This window comes from Notothenia coriiceps, unplaced genomic scaffold (assembly GCF_000735185.1).
Source record: "Notothenia coriiceps isolate Sejong01 unplaced genomic scaffold, NC01 NC01_scaffold00037829, whole genome shotgun sequence".
Classification (NCBI taxonomy): domain Eukaryota; kingdom Metazoa; phylum Chordata; class Actinopteri; order Perciformes; family Nototheniidae; genus Notothenia; species Notothenia coriiceps.
This window is the reverse complement of record NW_011370530.1, coordinates 50,771-77,148: the sequence shown is the minus strand read 5'-3', so window position 1 is coordinate 77,148 and position 26,378 is coordinate 50,771. Positions and strand designations below refer to the sequence as shown.

Sequence of the window (26,378 nt, the reverse complement as noted above, 5' to 3'; positions counted from 1 at the left end):
TTTGATGACACACGCCCTGGCTTTGAGCAAGACATGGCAGGCTAGCCAGCTGTTCAAGTTCTGTTAGCCTGTGAATCTTGGTAAGAGAAAATGTGTAAAGGCTTTTAATCCAGACTAAGTTAACAAAATGAACACGTTTTAAAGGATCAGCTCACCAAAAATGACGTAAGACATAAATGATATATCAACCAAAACAAGGAGCTGAAAGACGCTAAAGAGGCTAAAAGCTATGTTTAACTGCAGATCGTGTTAAAATGTGTGTGTTTGTTTTAATTACACATTAGTCATCTGACATACTGTAAATACAATATATTATATAAAAACAGAAGTACTTTTTAGACACTCAAACTCTGCGAGTCTTCACCTGATTGTGGTGTTCACTTTAGTTATTTTGTGTGCCGTGATTTACCATCTTTGCATTCTGTCAAAAGTGGCTATTTATTGCAGTTAATGTGGGTAGAAAAGGTTCATAATATACTCACAGAAAGATCATCAGGAAGGCCATTCGGCACTTCCACTGCCCTGTCATTCACTTGCACGCTGCCCCGTGTCACAAACTGGATCAGAGAGGAACTATCCTGTGGGTTGAGGGAAGGTGGGTTATGTTACGTTGTTAGGTTTTATTTATATCATAACAACCTGCAACTACATTTAAACGTTTGTGACATGGTTCTTACCCGCTTGAGAATTTCGGTGTTGAGTAAAAGTTTGATGTCTATACTCAAAGCTTCTTCTTTTAATTGTGGGCCCAGACTGCAGGAGATCGTCATACACGCTCTTCCAGGTCGGTCACAGTCCTTTTCAGATAGACGGAGAAAAGAAAACACAGTGGGAAAGAGCAAGAGAATGTGTGTGGGAGAGTAAAGGATGTCTGATAAACAGATGTTACACTGAGAAAAAAATTAAAACAGGAACCCTCACTGGGGTTGACTCTCAGTGACCTCTGTAATGTCAAAGTGCAACATGAGGGCTGCATATTTACCAGGACTTTGCGTCCAGATTTGGTGAAAAAGGCAAATATGGAGTGGAAGATGCTCTCTTTATCCTGAGGCATAGTGCACGGCGTAGGGTTCCTGTGGGGGGTGCAGTTCCCTCGGCCGTCTGCCACCTGAAACCAGACAGAAGTTGAATTAAATTGAGTTGTGTTGACTAAGATTTTAAGGTAAAATCAAATGTGTTGAGGGCAAAATTAAGGGCAAAATGTTAGATCTTTTTTGGAGTTTGGGCCATTGCATACAAAATATACATGTCAGTGTTATTTCACTATTTGAATATGTGGATTTCCCCTAAATTCACATTACATAATGCCTCATTTGCATATAAAAGTATTTGAAAAAAACGTGTATTTATGGTGATATATATTAGTTACAAATGTTACCTGGACTGCAATTCAAATAGTTTGGGATTTCACAAAAAAATGTCATAAACAAAAATCTATGCAAATTAACACACATTTAATAAGGTAATGCCACATTTGACTATTAAAATCTTAAATTTCAGAAAACCTGAAAAATAATGTTCTTAATGTAAGTTAACAACAAAGGAACTTTAATGTGTGGGTTAAAATCTATGACCTTCTCACAAAAAGTGTTGTCATGTCTATGTTGCAAAAACATATTTAATACTCAAACTGTAGACACAAGCACTTTTGTCCCCTAAAATAGTCCAATCACACTATTGTTATGAGTCTCCCGGGCTCACAGGAAGTTCTCCCCAACAAGAAGCTGGTACCCCTCCCAGCCAGATTTCCCATATGGAGTGATTTAGAGGTGTCTGCTTTACTGCCCAGCCCCCTGGGAGCACTTCCCCTTTCCCCTCGCCTTGCTCCGACCTGAGGCTCTGGAGGTGGAAATCTCCTCTGGCCTTCCTCATTGTCTGCTCTGTTGCCACCCAGCAGGACAGAGCTTTTATTGCGCTGCTTTCCCATGTCCTGTGTTAGTGATGCTGCTTCTGCTGTGAAGATTCATAGACTGCACTAACGTTAAATAACCCTCACAGAAATATCACATTTTCACGATTTAGTTTTTTTTGCAGAAAAAACTAAATCATATGGAGCAACAGTCAGGAACTTGTATATCACGTCTGAACAAATGGAGGTCTGTAAAGAAATGTAAGAATATCTGGCTATAAAATATCAACTGTCCGGTGTGTCGCAGACTAGGCACAGTGTTAACAGCTTTAATGATGTGTGTTTCCAGGTCTGGGGATGGTACTGGGCAGTAGCCAGCTCTGCAGGTGTCCCATTCCCGTTTCGTGCAAGCTGTCTGATCCCCTGAAAGTGATTCCAGATGGGCTCAAGGAGGGTGGGATACTGTCAACCCCTCCTGCCCATTCACAGCAAATACAATTAACAGTTTGAGCTCCCCCAAGATCTACCTATATGAAAGGAGCAGCGTAAGGGTTAAGAAAACATTTAACCCCAGTGGGGGTATTGCCTTTCTTTATCTAAATGCAAAATGTTGTGAAACCAAACGGTTCGCTAGCTTCAGTAGCAATGTCAACACTTTCTCTACGATTTTCACTGGCCCAGTGGTGCCTCACTCTAAGCAAATCGGCTGTGCCACCGGTTGAGCAGCTAAAGTGTGCTCTGAGGTGGATACAGGCAGTAGTGCCATGTTGAGAAGTAAAACCGACAGACATGGGCGGATAATTGAGCTAAAAAAATGGCTGCCTGCAGGTTAATAAACTAATAAATAGGGATCTTGGTCAGGATAAAAAAATGTAGATAGACTGCTGTTGGCGCCCACCTGTGTTTCGATGATATGGAACATGTCAGCTCCGTTGCCAGCCATTCGGTTTGGGATTCTGATGTCCACAGTGGAGCCAGGCAGCCTGCTGGGCCCCTTGTTTATGGCCTGGAAGCACATCACACAGAGACGGGGAAAGATGGAAATAAAGAGAAGTGAATACATTTAGATATAAGTCAAAACACTGCAAATCCTGTACGGTATGTGCAAGCAGTACCTGGAATGTGAGGTTGAGAGGCTGAAAGTGGCACTCCATGTCTTCCAACTGGACGAAGCGCGAGGCATCGATGGACTTTCCGTACACAAAGGAGCTCGGTGTCACCACACTGCAGAAACAGTGTCAAAGAGAGAACGTAGAAAATGCATGAACTATTTATTTAAATGCCAACAGAAATGCTCTTACATAAGATACAAATCTCTGGCTTCTGTCATGTTATTAGCTGGACAGCAGTGTTCTCTAGCAGATGAGATATGAGTCAGAGGCATCCAGCTTTTCTCTGAAGCCTCCCTTCATGTTAAAGACAGCAAGCAGCTTTATCAGATGTCAGACTTCTGGGGCATTTGGGCTGTTTTACATCTCTTCCCCTTCTCTGTGAAGCAGCAGGGTTACGATAAAGCCTTCAGAGATAAGGCTTTTCAAGTTGACATGCTCCATACTGACTCCCTCTCCTCCCAGCAGCCAGCAGATGGGAAACCAGTTCATGCTGGTTTTAGCTTTAAGTTGAATGAAAAGCAAATACATGTTATGGTTGGTCTCGTCCTTACCCGGTGATAGTGGTGTCCGTCTCATGAACCAGTGGGATGGACAGATCCAAATTGTTGTCAGAGAGTTTGTGCTCCGGATTGGCGCTGCAACAAACAAGGGATTTTGATTTATTTTGTATATTAATTGAAGAACTGTTTACAGGAATACAGGGCATTAAGTTAAAAAAGTAAGAAATACAATCATTAAGTATGGACTAAAATGTCAGACTCTTTAATTACCTTTTTGCTTGAACTAAGAACTGCAACGTATCATTTTCCCCGGTAAGCTGACTCGTGTCAAAAATCACTGCGAAATGATACTGGAGAGAGAAAGACAGAATAAAACAATTGTTCTGCACAGTAATGCCTTATGCTTTTAAACAATGTATGTATACTTCATGCAGTTTTCAAATCGTGCAATTAGTTCTCTCTCAGCTACCTTAGTCTGCGCTCTCATGAAGGGAAATCCCACGCTGCATTTAAGGAAGTCCAAATCAACAAGAATACAGGAAATACCCTTCTCTTCCTGTAAAAAGACAGATAGACAAAGAGTGAGAGGATGATATACAGACAGACAGGCTGGAGACAGAGAGGGGTCACTGACGGAGACATAGACGGACGAGGCAGACAAGATGTGATAGGGAACAGCTACCAGGCAAAAAGCATCAACAATGGCTTTGGGTGGTTCAATAAATGCAAACATAAAAGAGGACATCATTTACTACATGGCAAAAAGCAACTCTAGAACCTCAGCTTAAAAAACATGCATAGACACATCTGCCAACATTTACAGTAAGATAAAAGTTTATTGTTAAAAACTTCTATCTGGAAAAGAATAGGTTCTCACATCACATTGAAGTTCTAAATTAGGTTAAAGGAAGAATGTATAAAGCCGTGATGGCAAACACATATATCTTAGCGGGTGGGTAATTGGACAACCTCCAGTCTGTGTGTTTGGAAGCTTGTCTAAACAATACGGAGCTTCACCGGCTGCGCTGTGTAAACACGCGGGCCTTGACCCTACGAGGAGTAAGAATTCTTTTAGCGGGAGTTCACTGAGAGGCTGTCGGCCGGGCTCGTGTGCAGCCTGGGAGCATGGAGCAGGACATACCTTCAGCTTCAACGTGAAAATAAAATAAAAGAGACAGACAAGCGCTCCTGGAACATTGAGCAGGGGGGGATTAAGGTAAATCATACAAAACGTCTGCCTGTGTAGGCTTCCTGTGTTGTGTTTATAACATGTTTCCAAAAGTGATTAAGGAAGGAGGTGTGAAGGTCTTTGCTGACATATTTAAGGTAGACATCCATCCACAATACCATTCTCCTTATTCAGCAGATTCCCAGTGTAAATCAAGGGTGTGGCTGTTCTCCATCTTCATTAAGTCAGCTTAAATAAGCAGCACTGCCCTTAGCATGGAGACTAATGTGAGTCCTGTAAGGGGGGGTGAGGGGTGTTGACCCCAGCGTAACTGGCATAGATGGAATTTCCACTATTTCCTGTATTTTTTTCTTCTGCTGCTGTGCAAACACCGCCTGTCCCATGGGGCTGGGCAGGATTGGGGAAGTCAGCCTGTTTACCCATCATCCACCTAGCAGCCCTTGAGAGAGAGCAGAGCCCCCGGACATATGGCGTGCGGTGACTCCATGGGGAGAAGAGTGACAAAGTCTGTTTGTTCAGCACTTCTTCACTTTCTCTCCCTTGTCTTTCTCTGTCAGGAACAAATACTAGCAGGGATTTTCACAAATGGCAGGCCCACTAAATATCACCAGGATTGTTTACCCTGCTCTAGTGTCAGCTGAAGGAGTTGTACATTAGTGCGGATGACAACACACAGGAGGCCCGTTTACGCCACGTCTTTTTATGTCTCCATCCACTTCGGTATTTGTACATTTGGCTCTATTTTGGTCCACCTCTTCCAAGTCAGTGTCATTGCCTGCTAAACACTTTTGACAGAGGTATGAAGCTTGAGATCTACCTTTGGGCTTTGTAGCTTGTGCAAAAGCTGCGCCTCAATGCCAATAAATTAGTGATTCATATTTTCCTTGGTTAAAGGGTGAACTGAAATTCACACATTCACACATTTCTCAGTTACATTCTCAATTTTCTGGGCTTTTCAACATCATTATCCTCTGTTTCAGCTGTTAAATCAACATAAATCAGTGGTGAAGGAAAATATTCAGATCCTTGATTTAAGTAGTAGTAGAAATGCCACACCATTGCTAGAACTAACTATTCAAGCATTTTAGAGATAAAAAAAGAAAACACAGAAGCCGTTGCAACAGTCTCTGACTCCCACGGGAGCAAAACCAATTCACCTCCACAGCTTCCTGACAGCTTGTGTTGCAAGAACAACAGATAGATAACACTCCCCACTCTTAAATACGAGAGGGGAGTGCTGAGTTCACGCTCACTGGAGAAAAAGCCTCAGGGGAGGATTTGGGAGCTGACCTTAGCTTTACGGAGAGGGGTCACTCACATCATCACCTTGGACTTCTCCAGTAGTAATTATAAATGCTTCAAAGAGCGTACGGTAGTAAATCTGCTCGGTGGCGTCTTTGTCATCTCTTCATACTGTTCACTTCCTGCTCCCTTTGTGTACTGTGACTTATCAGGTTCCTGCTCAAAATGAGCCTCAGTGGCTGCTGGTAACCTGACACTTAATGACTTTATTAGATTAGCTATGAAACTCAAACTGGAACACTGTTTTCTTAATATTTGCCTGCAGCATATATTCTGTTTAAATTCAATTGTGGCTTTGTTGGGGGGCATTGCAGGCTGTGTGCTTTACCGAGATGATCGTATCCATCACAGGGCGTTCAAAACACAGCTGGAGGATAAACACAAGGTCCATTATGAGGGGAAAAGCCCTGTGATGGATGTTGTCCCCTCTGGCATCTGCTGGGCCGGTGCACGCTCCTGTCAGATCGCCCTGACTGACTGACGTGGCGGCTTTATGCAACAAGTTAGCGAACAGACGTGAGCACAGGCAGGGGCGGCCGCTGTGAAATCCATTCTCATACAGTAGAGCGAGGAAAATCTCTCGGGTTGAATGTGGGTTGGCAGTGGGTTGATATTTCTTTAACAGAAGCAAAAGGTTTGAGGTGAAAGAGTTCAGACCTGATCAGTATCTCCATGAAGGTCAGGCATAATCCTCTCTCCACGTACCCATTAAATATTACCCTTTTTGACATGTGATTTCACCGGTACATCAGTCAAGCTTGTGGGGACATAAAGTATGTGTGTTCTGGTCTTCACACAGCTTATATGTTGGGGATGTGGTGTGTCCACTTTAAATGAGTCAGAGAAGCGTGTGACAGGTCAGCCAGAGGAGCTGTGAGACGCGACAGCTGCTGCTCTTCTTTTTCTTCTTTTCATCCCCAGGACTTTAAGTTCATCGTTTTCTCACAGGTCTGTCTTTCTTCACTGTTTAGACTGCACTCCTGACATTTAATCATTCTTTTGAAATAATCCGTCTTTAAGTAAAAGCACATCCAAGTCTGTTTAAAATGGTGCGCTCCACTTCATCCACAGTTTTTCAGCCACAGAACCAAATACATTTCAGAAACAAACATGTGCACTTGAGTACATAAACAGCAGATACTCTTCAAGAGTTACAGACCTTCTGCCAGAAGTTGATGTAGAAAACTTCTTTGGGGAAGTTGAAGTAGATGTTGGTGTCGTAGGCGTCGTCCCCAGCGTTGGAGATGGTCATGTTCAAAGAGACGTTCCTCACTCCTCCGAGGGCCAGATGGGGCTTGACGTGCAACCTGAGGGAAATAGAATGCATTTTAGAGCGGAAAAAAAGTTCTTATAGCAACTGTGGGATGTAGAAAGAAAGTACAAAGGCAAATGTGTATATTAACAGTGCATTTGAGTTTGTTTTATTATGAACATATAAGTTTACAAAGGAGAGTGGTGTTCAAATGCTTGTTTTTGGGAGTAAAACAAAGGTTATATAAGCGATGACGACTGTTTACCATGACAGACACATGCTGTCACTAAATGTACGGACATCAGAAGATACACAATACAAAGAAAGGGAACTCCCTAAGTATGGAAAAACATATGGATATCCTCCAATGCATGCGTCATGGTTCCCCGACCCACACCCACATGGCCTATGACGTCAGCTTGCTTCCTCTGTACTAAGAAGTAAAGACACAGACTGAATACAAACTGTAAAGGTTTTTTACCCAGAGAGCAACATTTTCCCATGGAGCCTCAGGTCTGCAGCACAGTCGTCGGACAGGCAGTTCTTCTCAAACCAAGTCTGAAGAGGAAAACGGTAAAGTACACAGTTAATATGACATCATGCAGTAAACACACCACATTAAGACTAGGGGGCAGTATTGTGTCGTTGTTTAGGATATCCAGGAGGGTTTTTTAATCCAGGAAGGCCACATCTTTACATCACTTTACTCTATCTGAGCTCTTTTGATCAGTCGGAGGATGGTCTTTGGTTTAAGGCTAAATCATGAAAAGAAACTTAAGTAAAGCAGTAACGTTTAATGTAACCTTGATGAGTTTTAGAGAAATGGGTTCCGTAGGTGCTGAGAGACGCAAATCCCTCAAGAAGTGGGGAACCACATGTGTGGCAGGTTAGAGGTGGTCACAAAGAAAATAAATGAATCAGTCTTTTTGGATTCCATTCAAGAAAAGCTAACACAGACAATAATAAGCTGGTAAGTAACCCACACCAAATGATTATATCCTCAATTTGAGCTACTTCCTTCATTCCTTCTGTGGTCGAGGGGAAGACTATGTTCATTGTAATCAATACAGGAGATGAATCTGAATAAATAGATTATTACTGTTACGCTGGATTAATTATCCTCATCTACTGTAGTATGTATTGAAGTATGCAAGTGCTTCTACTGTATGTCTGAAAGTGCAGGAAGATGTGGTAGGGAGCCGTGTGGCGTAGTGGGTTAGTGCGTTGGTGTTCGGATAAGGGGAGCACAGGTTCAAACCCCACTGCAGTCAGCATGTCGTTGTGTCAAATTGCTCCTGTGGGGACTGCCCACAGTATTGAGTATGTAAGTCACTTTGGATAAAAGCGTCTAACATGTAATGTGGTATCTGAATAATTTACAAGTCAGATTGAAAGTTTAAATGATCATTTTCTGGCAAGTATGTTTTCTTTTCGATTATTGATAAGACACATTTCCAAAGTCAAAGTCCAACCACAGAACAATAAATGTCCAATGGTCACTGTACACTAACTCTTAACCCCATTTTTCTGGTAATTTATACCCCAAACTAAATCAGTCCATGAGAAGACCTGAGACCTTTCACACCCTCATTTAAGAGAAGTTCTGCATATTTTAACCATGTTAATCCCAAAAACACCATCATTTTGGGTCAATATTTTTACCTCATTCCTCGTTGCGATCTTGTTTCCTTTCCTCCATCGTAGCACGGGGGTGAGAGCGGGGAGGTCTCCCCCCGGGTGTCCTGGCTCGTGCTTCCCCAGGCTGTAAGCCACCTCGAATGTGATGGCTGTGAACACGTCCTTCACATCTTTCTGCAGAGAGCACAAACAAACAAGGCTATTGCAAAGAATTTGTCCAACCAAAAAAGAAAACTAATTTTCAACCTCAAAGAAATGAGTGTCATGTAACAGCCAGCCAGGGTCATTATGGCAATTTAACATCTTTCTCCAATTGACGCCTGGCGCAGAGACTGATTACACTGCAGATCATTGGGGGAGCATACAGTCTGGATTTTATGTTATGACTGAAATCGCTGAGCCAAAGATCTACAGGGCTGAATGGAGATGTTAGTATACAGATGAACCACAAACGTATATGAATTAGTTTAAGAGTGACACTATCTCATAATTTTTTGGTTAATCAGTCATTTAAAAAAAAAAGACCACGGCTTAGTTCTTAGCCAAGGAAACACATGGATGGTTGTTTGACCTGCTGGCACTGCCTCTTAGAGATATCTTTGCGTTTCTGGCCGCTCCATCTAAGACCACTAGAGAAGTGTTTGATTTGGCATCAGGTTTGGAAACAATATAGCCTGTATGAAAACAGAGCTGAATGTGATCAAATCCCATATCTTCATTAGATGACAGCGCTGAAAGACGTACATGGGGAAAGTAGATACCGCCTTTTCATCTTTTGTGTCCATTACAGCTTTGAAGGCGGCTCTGGCTTCGGTTTAAAAGCCACAGCGCACACACACACACACACACACACACACACACACACACACACACACACACACACACACACACACACACACACACACACACACACACACACACACACACACACACACACACACACACACACACACACACACACACACACACACACACACACACACACACACACACACACACACACACACACACACACACACACACACACACACACACACCCCCTGTGCCCAACTGATGTCTACTATCATGGAGCCAACCCCACAATGTAAACACAAAGGGCTTCCCTGTGTTTTCCGGTGGTCACTAAGGCCACTCGTTTTTTTGCACTTTCTCTCTCTTGTTCATTATCGCAACATTTTCCAATGTCAACCCACCCATCCTCTATCCTCATGCAGACGCATAGCTGCAGTCTGGGCTTTGAACACATCACCAGTTGAGGACCAGCCAATGCATCAACAGTGAGAGAGTTATAGCAGGAAAGAGCAAACGTTAGGACATGAATAGACAAAAACAGGGGATTTTGGGCTGACACAGATAAAGACATGGTCAGTTAAATGTGGTGCTGTTATTTTTGGCTTTATGAATTTATATTTTACATTTAGTATAGCATTTCTCAGAGCTTAACTCAACATGCTTATTATGACCAACTAATCGTCACAAATATACTCAGTTTATTATCACATCATTGATACAAACTCATTATCTATCAATCAACCCATCAATTAATCCCCCAATTACTTCATCCCTAATTGAAAATGACACATTAATTGCCCATTACCACAGCAGAACTGGTCAATAGTAAGGGTGAGTTTGACCTCCCATCCATCACTGGCCTGCAGTCCATGCCTCATTAGACTTATAGAGAGCGTGTTGTTCAAGAGGCATGTCGGCTCAGCTGGGAGGTAACATGACACAATGTGGTAGTCAGCGCTGGTATACCATGTGAGGCGCTAGTGGCAAAGCTCTTAGACTTAATAGCCACTAAAGTAGAAAGCTTGAAATGGCCCCTGTCCACTGGCCTCTGCGTGAACCGACCCCCTGGGAGTCCACTGCCCCAAACTCCCAGCGCTTATCTCACAATTTCAAAACCCACAGGAGAAGTGGGGGACATAATGACCTGAAATGAAATGTGGTGCTTTTGAACAATCATGCTCAAAAAAGGACCGTTATGCTCGAGTAAATAGGCCTACACTTTCCGCTTAAGTAGTGTGCTGTGGAGGGATTTCCGCCTCTTTATTAACAGAGCATCTATTATTGTGCACATACTGGATCACTTTCTTCCTGAAACACAGGACCACTGGCTGCTAACTAACTGGAGGGCTCCCAAGATTCGCTGCAAGGCCAGATTAGAAGTGAGGGAGGATGTGAAGTAACACTTGGCCTGATTTTTTATTATCCCTTGATCAATGCTGCCAAATATCTCCCCCAAATCCACACCCCTACCTCGTCACCTCTTCCCTGCTTTATATCTATGTATTTATGGAACAGAGGAGTTCCTGAAAGAAAGACACCGGCTAGTGTTAACTGCCTGCTACCTATAATGTTATGGAAAGAAACACAACAACTGTTCCTTACATGCTGGTGTAGCTTGTGACAGGTCATTCTCCACTCAAAGGCGTCCACTGTGTAAATCCTCATTCAAATATAGAGACTGCAGGGTGGGTCCCTGATCTCAGGTCAGATGGAGCCCTTCTGGGATTCATATTATTTAAAGACCATTACAATAAAAGTGGACATATGACACACAGGCTTATGTCATATTTTGCCTTTTTGAATTCACCGTATGACATTTAAAAGTAAAAAGAAAACATTTTGTCTCTTCCAAAACAAGAAAAGTTAGCTAATGTCTAAGGCAATTTACTAGAGAAAAACTTGACATATGAAAAGTGCCATTATCCTATAAATGCCACTTGGGGCCTTAATCTCCATTTACAACCAATAAGATAAGAAATATAACATTTAGAGTATGTTATCATCCTTCAAATATTCTACATAAATATGTTGGTGTTTGCTCATTGATGGCTTTTACTGTTCGGAGAAACAACGAACCAATCAGAGCTCTAAAAGCAGGATTTATAAAGTGGATATCACCTTACTGAATAACTAGCTAGTTACAAAGATACACCCATGAAGAACCGCCAAAAGGATGGCAATTGGGTGTAAATGAGATGGGTGGTTGCACATTAACATAAATAATATACCATTCAGCTTTAGATCAACTTTTAACTGCTCACTGTTGAAAATCCTTCATCATGTTTGGGGCGTGTTTTCCTGCCTGTCTACTACAGCAGGGAGTTTTAGATCTCACACATAGTGGAGAGAAACTAAATGAAGTGTTCTTGTTCTTCTTGGAGTATCCTTGGAGAGGAAAGCACTGCCAATAAAAAAAGGTAAATTTCCTGCACGGCCACTTAAAATAATCCAAACCCTCTCATCATCCCGTGGACAAAACTAATTTTTAATAGTTCCAGTCATTCTTCAGAGATGCCAGCTAACTCAGCAGGAAGCAACAGTTTTCCAGCAGATCCCACCGCATTTTGGAAACTGTTAAATCTCAACTGTAGGATGAAAAATCTGCATGTTAAAGCGGTTGCAATCTTTTATGACACACTTGATACAGAGTTTTCCCGTCTGTATGCATATTCCTCTACTTGCTTGCAGGATGGAGGACAGCATGTTGCATGTTTTGAAAGAAAACAACTGGGATTCAAACCTTCACCTAAAACACCCTCCCCTCTGTGGAACAAGGTTTCTGCCAATACATTATCTCAGTGTTTATGTTCACACTCAGGACCCATTTATTTAGTACGGCAGAGCATAACTCCCACCATACTCTCCATATTTTCCCTTCATTTCTGCCTGACTAGCTCTTTCTTACACCTTCATACTTTGCATATTTTTGAGAGCATAAACACTGCTTCTGCATGCAGTTATCTGACTTAATCATTTACGGTGTCCCCCTGAACCCTAGGGGAGCTGTACTTTATACTTTAGTGTTGCAAGCTTTGATTCTCACATGTTAATCTGATCAACAAGATGGCAAACTGCCCGTGCACGCTCACTGAGCCGCTCCACCATGGTGGGTGCGGGGAGGATGACGTCAGGCTGCAAAAGTCTCTGATCCTCCGTTTAAACGCCTCATGCTTGGCTGAAACACACAAGAGCTCCACTCTCCAGCCAAACCATTGCCTAAATAAGCATATAGCATTAAGCCCTGTCTTGGGAAGTCTTTATTAACTTGTGAGTGAAATTCAACACAACACTCCTTTTTAGGACAATGGATGTTTGGATGACTCGCAGGTTGAGGCCATTTCATTCAAGGACTATTCGCCAGGGAATTTGGGTTTGAACGGAAAAAGCTTTTTAGCTAAGTGATGAATGAATTCAGCCTGTCAAAGGTCGGGGTTACGTGTGTGTGAGGCACAAGGAGGCGACTTGAAATTGAAAGTATTTACAGTGAGGTCTGCAGCACATGGCACACATGCACTTAGACAGCTTATCTCAGTTTGTCCTCGAAAAAAAAAGGACTTGAAGAAGTGAGACGATTGCTGAAGTTTTTTTCATTTGTTACGCTCAGCTGCATTGACTACGGGTCAAACTACGACTCGGCTCAGAATAGGTTAGCAGATGTTAAGGGGCCTAGGAAGACAAATTGTGCAGGAGTAGGAAAGAGTGTAGTCCAATTGTTTTAGCTAGAAACCTTTTTGGAGCTGTCCGGTAGAAACAGCTTTATTCTGTCTGTGAAAACGATCTTCCTGGTCCTAAATCTTTCTGGTCACATGTCACGGTAGAAATATCAAATTGTGAACCTGCTTTGACTCCTTTGCTTCTAAAAACATCTAAAAACTGCTATCTCTATTAATATACCACAATAGATAACACAGCTATTAAGAAATCCAAGGGTTCACACATGTTTAACTTATTTCATTATGGTTTGATCCCCTCCTTGATTGCTGACATTTCACTGGCCTTTACATCCTGATGAAATCCCCCAAGAGCAGCTCCTCAGTTCACACTGCGGATACCAGCGTCAGCATATTTCTTCTAAAAATGTAAATAACTTCCTTCAAGGACATTTTCAAGGACCTCTTAGTAAGAATGAGTACAGCTGCCACAAAAATATTGATTTTCTACAGTACTTTTCCTGTTGTTGTTTTTTTAACTGTGCCATGATTGTTCATTTCCTGCGCCCCAGAAAGTGTGCCTTTATTGCTTGCCATTTCAAATGAGGTGGTTTTTCTACTTCTTGTATATTGATATAAGTATGATTGTATTTTTGATATGTGTTCTTGTCATGTTTCAGGTCTTATTTCAGTATAATGAGTTCTTATTTGTGGAGATGTTGGGGCAGCAGAATATAAGCCCATCTCTGACACATTATCACCTAATGAAGGTTATTGTTTGCTAATAGCTGCTTATTTACACGTCGAGCTGACACCACCTGGTTAAAGTAAGTCCACTATTCACTCTTTTATTGGCTTTATTTTAGGGAAATATCTGGCTGTATACCTGCTGAATGCTCTTGTCTGTTGTTTGGTGCTGGCCATGTGGCAGAGAGTCCGTTTATCAGCCTTTTCACTGAAAACAGCTGCCTGAAACAACACTGATGAGAGGAGTGAAAGCGAACCATAACACTAAAGTTGCAGGCTGTAAACTTGTTAGCAAACAGTTGCTTATTTAAGGGAAATATACTGCTAAAGGCTACACTATGTTTGCCAGGAAGCCGATAGTGTACATTAGGATATAAGAAAAGAATGCCTGCTACAGCCAAAAAGAACCCTATAAGGGCCATTGGAGTGAACTAAAATAGCAAAGTTGCAGCCTGGCAGCTAAGCAACAAGGTAAAAATCACTATTTCACAACAAGCGACCCCCTTTGTCATTCAAAAACCCCAAAAATATGTGTTCCGTACCATCGAAATGAATCAGTGAAGCTAATCATGTTCTTTATTACCCGTCTGGTTAAAGAAAGAAATGAGTCAACAAAGAAAATGCGCCAAGTATTAATGCACTCAGCCTGTCCAAAACCAAGTTATTCCTCTTAAAGTGCCAGTCATACCAAATGCATGCAGTATGCCTTTGAAACTGTTCCCATTCGACATGAGCCATGTTTATTCCAACTACTGGAAAATAATTCAAAATGTCTGATGTCTGACGGGCAGTGATTCTTAGATGTCCGTCCAGCTTCACGCACCAACCTGATAAATCAGATATTGCAAAAGCTGTTGAAAACACATTGTGCACAGAACAAATCACACTGACCAACATCGAGGGAATGGCAGAGTTCATTTGACATTGTGTCTAGCACAAAGCAACTATATTGTGAGAACTTCTCTGGGGATACTGTTGCTCATGAAGCTAATTGAGTTCAAAATAAAAACAATTGTTTGTACACGTATGGTTATTAGGAGTAAGAAGTCCATTCATTGAACATTGAAATTGATACACTTCTACACACAACAATCAAATCCCCTAATATCTGACTGACATTTGTCTATGGGTAGATAAGGATAATGAAAGTGTGAGTCTGTCACGTGATCATGCAGTCTCCTATCTCCGATATTTTAACCATGTGTAACGAACATTTGAAAGAAAATAACCGATCAGCTGTACATTTTCAAAAACACAACACAGAATCCTGAGTACATTTTTAGGCTTTCAGTGAAAACATAAATCATCGGTACAGTAATCTTTAGCATGCTGAAAGGGCTGTGTTTTGTAATCTGTCCCATGAGCGAGCATGTATTTCCTCCCAGAAAACTTGACTTAACTGACAGGAAACATCTACCATCTGTACTGTCAAAGATGAGGCCTCGTCACGAATACTGAACTAAAAACTGTTATTTGTGTTGCTCAGCATGCATGCAAGGACATCCAATAACACAATTACATACTACAGTAAAGGCTTTCCAAAGTTCTTGTCTCACACATCAACCTTTCCCTCAAACACACCTCTTTGCTTTAGACTCTCAGTATAACGACTCCCCTCAGTAAAGGTCTCGAGGGCACAGATAAGCAGATATGCATCTCTTATGCACTGGAGAATCCAAGTGTATTGAATTTATTGCTTTTTAAAACAAGGTTCACGTCAACACAAATTACAGGAAACTTTTATGGCCTCGCATGCATCATGAAGAAGGCATTCAACATTTGACCCCAGGACAGTTAAAAGCACAGCTGGGATTTATAAAGGAGGAGAGAAAGGTGCCTCACTTCCCCCAGTGGAAATTGGCAGATGGAATAGGTTTACTGCTCAAACATACCAAATTCATCAGCGTGTTATTTTTTACTACACTCCATCAACAACAAATTGATTTAGCGCCAATGCTAAATGAAGTTGAATTAGTGTTAAATATCTGGTTCTGAAATCCTGCCAGCAGCCTATAAATACACAGATGTGTTCGCTCATATCTCAATTCCTCCTCACTCAGCTCCCACATTGTGCCGTCTTTAACACATTATTTGTTTCTGTGCTATTTTCAGTATCATTACTAAATCTCATTTTAGAGCTTTGCACTCTTAAGTGACCCCAAAGTCATAAAGTTGAGCTGTGGAAATCTAGCAGCAACAGGAGCAGAACTAAAGGGAAATTAGTCTAACAGGTTCTGCGTTATAACCTCTTCATTCCCCAAATTCTCAACCTGGGGCACCCATCATCGTCATGCCGTGTTTACTTTTAACCCCTCCATGATCTCTATTGTAACCTGACTGACCAGTTTGGAGGCACCACAAGGACGCATGTACAGCCCTCCTAAGAAGCAAAACAAACCTAGTACGTTAAAAAAAGAAGAAGAATCCAGATGAGATTATTTTAAGGAAGCAGCTTTGGGTCTTGAGAACTGGAAATTAAGTAGAAAAAAGGCGGCTTCAGTCACTACTTAAGTCCATATTGTGTGTTAGACATTAATGGGAATAATACTATTACAACTAAAAATAAGAACAAGAAAAATGGAAGAATGCAGTCAATCAAGATAATAGCCATGTCTAAATAACTCCCTTTTTTACTCAAATTGAATGGCACATGTTAAATATAGTGCGCTTAGTACCATATAGGGAATGATTTCGGACAGGCAGTGTTTTATAACTTGTATTTCTATTATTATAATGAAAAGCATCAGATAAGTATCTCCGATATTTGTTTTTTGTTTAGAAAGAACAACAAGCATCTGAAACTTCCTCTCTCTGATGGATAAACTCCCATCAACATTCTGATAAACTTTCTTTCCGTAAACAGGAAACTTGTTATCTGCTTTGTTATGCAATTAATTGGAAGCACATTAAGTTTCCTTAAAAATGTTCACAGTTGCTGATTATTGCATCACCTAGTGGCATTTAAAACAATACTACTATGCATGCTATTTCTTACATTACAATGTGTATCTCAGGACATAACTCATTTCTGATAGCAGATTTACGAGCAGGGAGGAGAGGCTCAACATGTGCCGTTCTAAAACTGGAGTTCAGTGTGTTTGCGTGTGTTTGAATCTGTTCCATCCTGATGATAGAGGAGGTCTCCAGATGCTTCCTGCAGAAGATTTCGTCACTACGCGCAAAATCTGTGGCACTTTTGCATCTCTGTTATTGTCGGCGCCATTCTTTTTTAAACAAAGCTCTGATCAGCACCCTAACAGTAATTTTTCGAATCCACCTGATGAAGGCAGTTTACAGTCCCCGCCGGACGTAAACAAATGTCTTGTGAACATGTTTGTTCCTCTTCCTTTGTGGCGGACCTTGACCCTTTACACAGGAAGATGATTTTGATGTTGACGCCATCACATCAGGAATATACACTAATATTAACAAATGGGTCAAGTAGGGGGGAATTATAACAGGGACGCCTCCAGGTTGTTAAGGAAGCGCCTTGACAATGCCAAGATAACAGCCTTCTGTCTCATCCTGGTTTTGAGATACTTGCTGATCAAACCGGCACACACTGAACTCCCAAACTTGTTTCCTCTGCAGTGGAAGCGGGAAACATGGCAGGAGAAACTCCTTCATTGTGGTCAGACTTGGCCACCCATTACGCTTCCTTGTGGGGGCATCATGTGGCAGTAGCGCTGCCAAAAAGACTGCAGAAACATTTTGCCCAGCATCCTAAGCTGCCAATATCAACAGATCATCAAATTTGTACAACCTCTGGTCATTCTTGTCATTAGTAACAAGGATGAATTTACTATGGCAACGACACAGAGCACGTCTATGAGAGGAGTTTCATGAGAAATGTGTTTTACTGAAACAAAAGCCTGTTGGCTGTGCACTCCCTAGCAAGCCCGTAGAAGAACTGTTTAATGTTCACTCTGGCACGACCATGTAGGGAAATCCTGACCAAAATATTAGCCCGAGCTAAAATTAACCTGAAAGCTCCTCTTTAGTGTCCAGTACATGGTATTAGCGCTAATACTTGCAGACAAAGCATTCAGCTAAACCCGTTCATGTGACAGTGTCTATGACATTTTCCACCCAATTTATGAACGCAATACACTGATTGTATATTTTACTTTTTTTTCATCATATCCTTTATAAATAGACTTGCTGCCATGTGTAATAGAAGACAGCTGGATATGATTACCTTCCTGCTATATACTTTCATTGTATCAGCTCTCTTGGCCTGAGGTAAATGAAACCAGGGGAACAGCATCAAGGGAATTGCACATTTCTGTCGAACTGTAAAGAGGCTAACAAAGCCAGCAGTGTGGCAGCGTCCCCACTCTGGGTTTCCACGTGCCAGACAGTGTTGAGGCTCTGGGACTTTGTCTTACTGGAGACACTTTGGGACGCAGTGACAGGAATTCCTGCTTAACTTTACTCTGCAGGGTTTCCTGTTTGTCTTTGGAGAGCAGACTTAGGTCAAACAGTTGGCATGAATAATTTTTCACATTTGCTTTGACTTATTTAGAGGAACAGATTAGTGGATTTCAGTGCATAACACAGTACGAAAGCTGTTAGGGAAGTTGTCAATCGCAGAAAAGTGTAGCAGACACAGTCTCTCAGTTACTTTTGTGTGACCCAAACACTTCCAATCCTCCTAGGTCTTGAAAACCACATTTCCTGTCCTGCACTATAACCAGCAAGGTGAAGCAAGAAGAAAGTTCATTAAGTTCAATCGATCTAGAAAATGTCCAGATCTAGAAAATTGAAAACAGAAAGATTTTCACATTTTCAAAGTTGTTTCGAATGAACGACTAAAATTGATTGGAAAATCATTTCAATTCTAACGCAGACTCTTTAGCCAGTCATTTGACACAGGCAGAGGTTAAATTGAACCTGATAAGAAACATTAGAATGAAAACCCGTAAAGCTGAATTATGTTTGACGATGTCTTCTTGGCTTTATTTTCTAACAAAATTGAGCATGTCAACGATGGACCTGTCTACCAAATGAGTTCTTAATGAAATGGAGTATGATGATAACAAGCAGACACACGTTAAAACATTATCTCCCTTTAATGAAATCAGGCATTTTCAAAAACTATTGCTCAAAAACGATTGCTCAGAAAATTGCGTAAACGATTATCAAAGTTGATGCGATCATTTCAGTTCTACCGCAGACTCTTTATCAAGATATTTGTGGATACAGGCAGAGGTTAAATGTAAAATCTGCATTTAAGTCGAGCTAAAAAATTAACATGATAAGAAACACCAGAACGAAAACGTTCTTTACAAGTTGAATGATGTTTGATGCTGTCTTCTTGTCTTTGTTTTCCAAAAAAATTGAGATGTAAATGATGGACCTTTCTAGCAAATGAGTTCTTAATGAGGTGCAGTATGATGATAACAAGCAGACACATGTTAAAACATTATCTCCCTTTAATTAAATCAGGTGAGGTAATGATACAAAGAACTTCCGTAACTTCATAGTCCATCATCAGTCCATCTACCCAGTCCGGTAATCTCATTCATTGTTTTGCTCAAATCCAACACGTCTCTAGTTTCTCTTGTGATGGCCTAAGTGCGTTTAGCTTTGACAGATAGATGTTTAGCCTGCATTTGCCCTACTAACAGCAGCAGCCCCACAATACAGTTTGTTAGACCTTTAAATACTCTGGTGGTGCAGAACATATGTTAGGGAGGACATGAGATATAGGGAACATTGAATATAGGCCAGGGAAAGCAGGGAGGGAAAGTGAGTAGGATACTTTACAAGCTAAATTAAACGGACAACTGTTACAGGCACGGCTTTAAATGCCTATGTTAGCTCCTCCTTGGAGACTGCATCTAAAGAGCTACACAATACCCCTCATGACCACAAATGGACTTGGCTCTTGGCATGATTTCAAGACTCACGTGCATTGCACAGTGATGGGAATGCTGGATTGAAAACATGTAGCCTATATGACGATGGATAAACTGCCAAAGATGTAAACATGCCGTTGTATGGATCTTAGAAACCGTGCAGGACAGCTTACAAAGTTAAAATGTGTTTACTAAGACAGCAACAAGCAATACATCACGCCCAAGTGATCAGTAAAACCCAGCCTCTGAGTAAATAGAACTTGACACAATGAAGAATGAATGCTTTATAGTTTATAGCAAGACATTTCAAAATGTAATGTTGATATTACACTTGCAGGGTCTACTTAGGGTCAGTGATGTCCTTCACTTAAGATAAAGCATGAATACATTCATAAACAATGAACAGAACATAATCAAATACTTTTGTTATTAAATGTATACTCTCCTGCTTTCTTCCATGGTGGAAGTGTGGCTCTATAAATGGTAATACCAATCAATCCACAACACATGTCCAGATTGAAATGCATCAACACATTTTTGGATGGATTGGCATCAAATTAACACAGCGATTCAGGGATCCCAGATCCTGTGTTCTCATGACTTTGGTTATCCTCTGGTATTTCTCAGTACAGCCTCACAAATTCACCAGTGTCGCAGTGTAAAGTAAAGTGTCTTCATGGCTGCCCTGTTGACTTTTCATCTTGCCATCCCTACAACAACTACAGTGTATTTGGCATCATACCCAACAATGAAAATATAGACAATCATGATAAACTAGGGTTACAGTCAGTTACTCGTTGTAAGCCTCTGCCAACCGGTTGAAGTTAACATTCATGTCTGTCCAAAGAATCATCACTTGATCATTTTGGACATAAAACTGTAAAACTGCTTCATATATATATTAGCACTGCTCCAGTTTTCTGTCCTCGATGCCACTTTACTAAAGAAAAAATCCTCATCATGTTGCACTTAAAATAATACTCAAATGCCTTCAAGCTATTTTACTACAACTCGAGACACTACGATACCGCAGAAGGATAACATACCAATTGTTTAAAATTACTTAATGCAACGCAGCAAACTGAGGAATTCCTGCGTAAAGTCGGTGGTTTTCTCGTAAAATGACTCATTGCCGTCTCACGCACACAGCACCTCTGCTCATCCACACACTAATCATTCATCAGTCATCACTGCGAGGAACTGTTTTCCCTTCCTACTGTAAATGTGAGGTACAACTCAAGAAAAAGCCTGCATGAAGTTTATTTAGCTAAAAAGAACCAAACAAAGACCATCTGGAGGGCTGGTATGCTGTTCGTCGATGCCAATAAAAACATGCTTAAAATGATCAACATGAAAGACTTGAACAATTTAGGAGGAATTACTTTTGAAAAAAGAAAGTGAACTATTAGCTTCTGTACTCTCTAGTCTCCAAATAACTCCAGTTGTGCCCTATTGTTTTCAATACTGCATGATTTACTTGACTTCAGATGGTGAAAATTGTACAGTAGAACAAACACAACTTTACCAGCGCATTATTAAGTTTAGCCGTTAACTGAGGTGCTTTTAGAATTGTTTGTATTATTTATAAAGTCAACAAATGGGGTCGACAGATGGTCAGGGCAGTTAAAAACGTGAGAGTGGCTCAGAATAGCTCATGGCCTTCTTCCAGCGGCCCCACATGTAGCAGGGCTTGAGCAATCAACCCTAACGCGGGTTTTCCATCAGCAGCGCCAGCATGCAGCTCCAGTTGACACAACAGCATCCCAGGCAGCACCCTGCTGTGACGCCAGCCAGTTCCTGTGTGTTTTAGCTGGGAGAAGGGTGGGGCGGGGGTGAGGATGCAGCCGTATAACCAGCTGGTTCCCATTAGCATACCTCTTCTGGGGAATGGGAGGACTGGCTCATGTGGGCAGACACATGAGGAAGATAAATGATGCGATTGGTCAGGCAGACTAGAGCCATCAGAGCGGAGCCAGGTCACCTCTGATTATGGTGATTCTTGAGAAACATGATGATGGAGGCTCATGACAGACAGTTATCATGCTAGGTGTAATGTCTGTCCCCTTTACTTTTGACTCTTATCTTAGGTCCTTTAGACTCTAAACAGTTTGGTGAAGTTGTAATTTGTGCACCACACCTTCACCATCCTGTGTGGCTTTCCATCTTTGGGTAACTCACTTCTTCTTTGAGCTGCTGCGCAGGTGGAGTTTGTGGCCACATATAGAGGAAAAATAATAATCCATGCTGGTAGAGTGGCAGCCGGGCTGCACTTCACACCTTAACAAAGCCAATCCAAATACTCCTACAGACGAAAGACTTAATGTGTCTGTCAACAGTTGTATTGAAATCTTCGGAAACACACTTCACAAAACAGTTTTTGCTGAGAGTTACAGGAGTGGGTCGATACAATTCTCATAACCTTTAATAAACTGGAGCCAGGATATAGGTTTTGTTCAAAGGTGAAAAAATATCCTTTTATGAGCAGCACCTTTAAAGGCCACTAATCAACACATTATCTGCTGTACGCTCAAACAGTAACACATTTTAACGGAAAAAAAGATGAGTTGAAGTCTTTCAATTACAGCACCTGGCCAAGAAAAGGTTCCGAAAATAACCTGTAGTAAATCCACAACAATGGTTCCCAAAATGTCCCTAAAAATGAACTTTTCCTGTAACAACATCAGAGTGTTATTTCATCTAGCAACATATGTACCTTCAGCTGCAAAATACGAAATAAAATCTAGCCTGATGAACTGCACTTAAAGTGTGTTTATCTCACAGCTAGAGAGATGCCACAGATATGTGGCAGCTACGAACTCCTGGGTGATAATTCACTCACCCGCCCACAGACCTTAAGATGTTTGTTTCAAGTGTTGAAATGTCTGATTTACTTTGGGCAGAAATACTACTTTATGTGACTTACCCTTCTGTTAATGTTTTGCACGTTAAAACTTCAGACGGAGAGGTTGAAATTACATTAAAATGTCAACTTCTATCCAGGTTAACTGAAAAGCCTGGATAAACACATACCATTTGCATTGAGTTAACCTTGATAACTGTAATGTGCATGTTGTGACACATAAAAAGTGATTATTGCTGCAAATGCTCTGTGTGCTATGCCCTCATTACAGTCTGAAGGGTTGAAGGAAGAGAGGCAGGCGTGGTAATGACAGCCCCCCCTCGGTCAGCAGCTCAGCCTCCCACGGTGAAAGCGCCTGGAGAGCAAAGTTAAGAATGCCAGTGAAATTTACAGGCCCGCGGAGGGCCTCTACATTAGAGGAGGTGAAACATGGATGGTGCCCTGAGGACGAGGACCCTTTCCGTGGATACATGGCAGAGGAACACAATAGAGGGACTATGCGATGACAAAGGGGACTTTGTTTCGTGTTTCTGTCAGTTTCTGCAGACTAACACTTGAGCAGCATGGTTCCACGAACCTTCAAGCGTCTGCCTATTACCTTTGACCTCACCCAGCGGGGTGACAGCGGAAGCTGCTGATCCGTAGCCTGTAGCAGTCACTGTTCACACATCAGAAATGTGATGCCATTTAATTTAACTTGACGTTAATTTTCCACAAGTCATCAAACACTTCTGCTGGAACCGTAAGATATTTTTCTCTCCAACCAAAAGCCACATACAAAGATAAGTAATAATAACAAACCACATAAGTAAATAACTTGTACCACACATCAACATCGCAGGGTCAGAGTGCCTGAGGTTGTGTGAAATCAGCAGAGAGATCAGTTGAGGACATGAGCAGCACATGGAAACCTTAAAAAAACACAGCCAGTGCTAAGACCAGAAAATCCACTCTTACCTTAACGTAGGCAGTGTAGCGCTGGCACTCCTCCCTGTTGATGTCCAAGCTGAGCTGCTGGCTCATCTGGCTGATCTGAGATCCGCTCTGAGTGAAGTAGACCCGGGAAGGCTGGCTCTTCTGTCGCTTATCCACATCAGCTGTCAAGTTATACAGCAACTCTGAGAGGAGATAGAAATACTGTTGTCGATAGTTCTTTGAGGAGAGATAATCTTGAGAAAATCTTCAAATATGTACGGTTTGGTTTTGTGGTGACTTCCATCAAACATGGGGAAAAATAAATTATCGCTTATGGATATGTATGTATAAGATAAAAAAATGTTTGACATTTCTTGGTCAAATCATCTGATATAACTTTAGAGACCTTTGTTCCAAGTTGAGAAATGTAAACAGTTTTGAATGTCAGTAGATGTAATGAAAGATTTAGGTTTGCTTCATTAACACTAATTTAGCACTGGCTTTGAGATCTATTACTTATGGGACCAACTAAAATATGTCTTCATCGGATTCTGATTCATACATAAAAACAGCCAATATTTAACAATTAACAAGGATTAATTTTCCAGCTGGTGGGGTACTATTACTGTGAAGGAAAACATTTCAGTTACAACATTCATGCTGGTTCCCCCCCTGGCCTTAGTGACTGAGACACAGAACCACTTCAAATCTATTTTAAATTAAGAAATCATAAGCATGAAGCAAACATTACCAACACTTCCTGAGGAAACCATATATGGGCCTCTGGTCAAACCTGTTTCTCTGAATGAATCAGCCTCAGTCTGTAGTAATCGCATCAAGAGGGTGTCACAGGTGGTAAAACAGCGGGAAGGGTGGCAACACACTCCAGTCGGACCAAAGCCTACTGTTTCCTCCCTCCAACAGAGACTACGCCATGAGCTCACCCCAGAGGAGGCAAAGGAAGGTTTCATTAAGGGAGTCACCAAACACATAGTGCTGCACTTTCCATGATGTTCGCCAGACGGCTAAACAGAGAGGCCTTATTGCTGCGAGCCAGGACGTAGTCATTATGTAACGACAGGGCTCCTGCTGACCTGGGGGGGCCGTAAATGACCACACCCAAACACTAGGACAGGACTACTCCTCAGCGCTTAACAGGCACCGCACCCAAGTACAAGTTAAACTTTCAGACAAACACACAGACAGGCTAAAGGCTTACCAAACCGACCAAGTCCTAGAAATGGGGAGAATTGCTCAACATTGTCGTGTTTACAAATGTTCCCCATTTGAATGACCACCAAAAGTTCAAAGAGCTTGGATTTCACTAAACGACCAAAATATACTCCATGTGATCAACACCAATCACACATCAGACTATTGCTTTTGGATTCTTCTCAAAATTCAAAACAAAGTTAAGAAACTCAAGAAAGCTACTTTAACTTGTTGCCTGGATGCCAAACAACACAATGACTTACAGTAAAGACACAGCTTGTAGCGCTTATATTCCTGCTTTTATGGATAAAAAAAAATTAGTACAATATATGAATTACTATGTTTAGAGAGGTTGGCTGGTGTTGTTTTTTCTTACTTTAAAGAAAACAAGTCTAGGTATTGTTCATTCTTCTCCTCCATGGTAGATCTTCTTCTTTTTTTAAACTGTTTTTAGCTAGGCTATCTTTGGTTTATGTTTTTGTTTCAGTCAGAGGTATTTTATTCCATTTTAATGTAGAATGACAGCTTTTATGTACATATCTTGTCAGGATTTGTCCTCACCTATCTGTCCGGGCAGCTGTCTCCCCCTGAAGAGCATGCAGACGGTGACATTGAAGCAGTTTAGGCGCTGGTTATTCTGGTGGCCTTCGTAGCACTGGGGCACCGATATGTTGATGGAGACAGGCAGGAAGATGGAGACATCCACCGTAATGACAGGCCGGGTCCTACAACCACATTGACCAACACAAGAACGCAGTGTGGGAAAGGCTGGACATTAAAACAACTCAGAAGTAGAAATAAATCAGAGAGAATGAGTCACTCACCTCAGCAACACCACGCTGTCTGACATAAAAGCTCCAACAGTGATATCTGCAACAGAAACATCAACATGATTTTTTGGAAAAGCCAAAAACAAGACATCATATTAATGTGACATCTGCTGACAGCGCTATTTACACCTGCGAATCCAAAACAATGCACAGAGGCCTTAAACTGTCTCGCTGGCTAAGTCTGAATATCAGCTGTGGAATGCAGTAAACAAGATGCCTCTGTCACGAGCCATTGCACTGCTGTTGCAAGAGAAAGGTAATCAAAAAGGGCAAACATCTAATGTCAAATAATCCAATCCTTTCCCATTTTGTGTTTTGATCTTATTACCCTGATGTGGACAATCCTTCATCCAGTCTGTTATGAACGTACCTGCGTATCCATTGCCATCCATGTCCACATTGCCGGAGATGGACTGGCCAAACATCTGCAGACCAGGGCTCAAACTGCGCCCAGACAGTTTCTAAAAAACAGATGATACCAGTCTTCAAAAAACTCATGTGAGCCAATATGGAAAAATAAACTCACTGTATGATTTGTTTTTCATAGATGAATAATCTTTGTTTTTACAGATTCAAAGTAAATAACGCACTTGTTAGCTTAGCATTAAAGCCAGCAACACAGGGAAACAGCTAGCCTGGTACTCTCCAGAGTAAAACAATCAACTACTC

General features: G+C 41.5%; 1 protein-coding gene across 1 annotated transcript in view; it reads right to left on the bottom strand.

Moving 5' to 3' along the window:
- itga9 (integrin, alpha 9) overlaps positions 1–26,378 on the bottom strand; it is a 45,225-nt gene that overhangs the window by 6,525 nt on the left and 12,322 nt on the right. The window contains exons 12-26 of the mRNA XM_010797351.1: positions 26,080–26,170; positions 25,704–25,749; positions 25,441–25,604; positions 23,710–23,870; positions 8,867–9,016; positions 7,686–7,762; positions 7,112–7,259; positions 3,931–4,017; positions 3,732–3,811; positions 3,513–3,596; positions 2,965–3,073; positions 2,748–2,855; positions 983–1,108; positions 678–797; positions 483–578 (exon numbers count right to left, since the gene is read on the bottom strand). Of these exons, the coding sequence (XP_010795653.1) occupies positions 483–578; positions 678–797; positions 983–1,108; positions 2,748–2,855; positions 2,965–3,073; positions 3,513–3,596; positions 3,732–3,811; positions 3,931–4,017; positions 7,112–7,259; positions 7,686–7,762; positions 8,867–9,016; positions 23,710–23,870; positions 25,441–25,604; positions 25,704–25,749; positions 26,080–26,170 (1,647 nt within the window). The remainder of the gene's footprint in view (positions 1–482; positions 579–677; positions 798–982; positions 1,109–2,747; positions 2,856–2,964; positions 3,074–3,512; positions 3,597–3,731; positions 3,812–3,930; positions 4,018–7,111; positions 7,260–7,685; positions 7,763–8,866; positions 9,017–23,709; positions 23,871–25,440; positions 25,605–25,703; positions 25,750–26,079; positions 26,171–26,378) is intronic.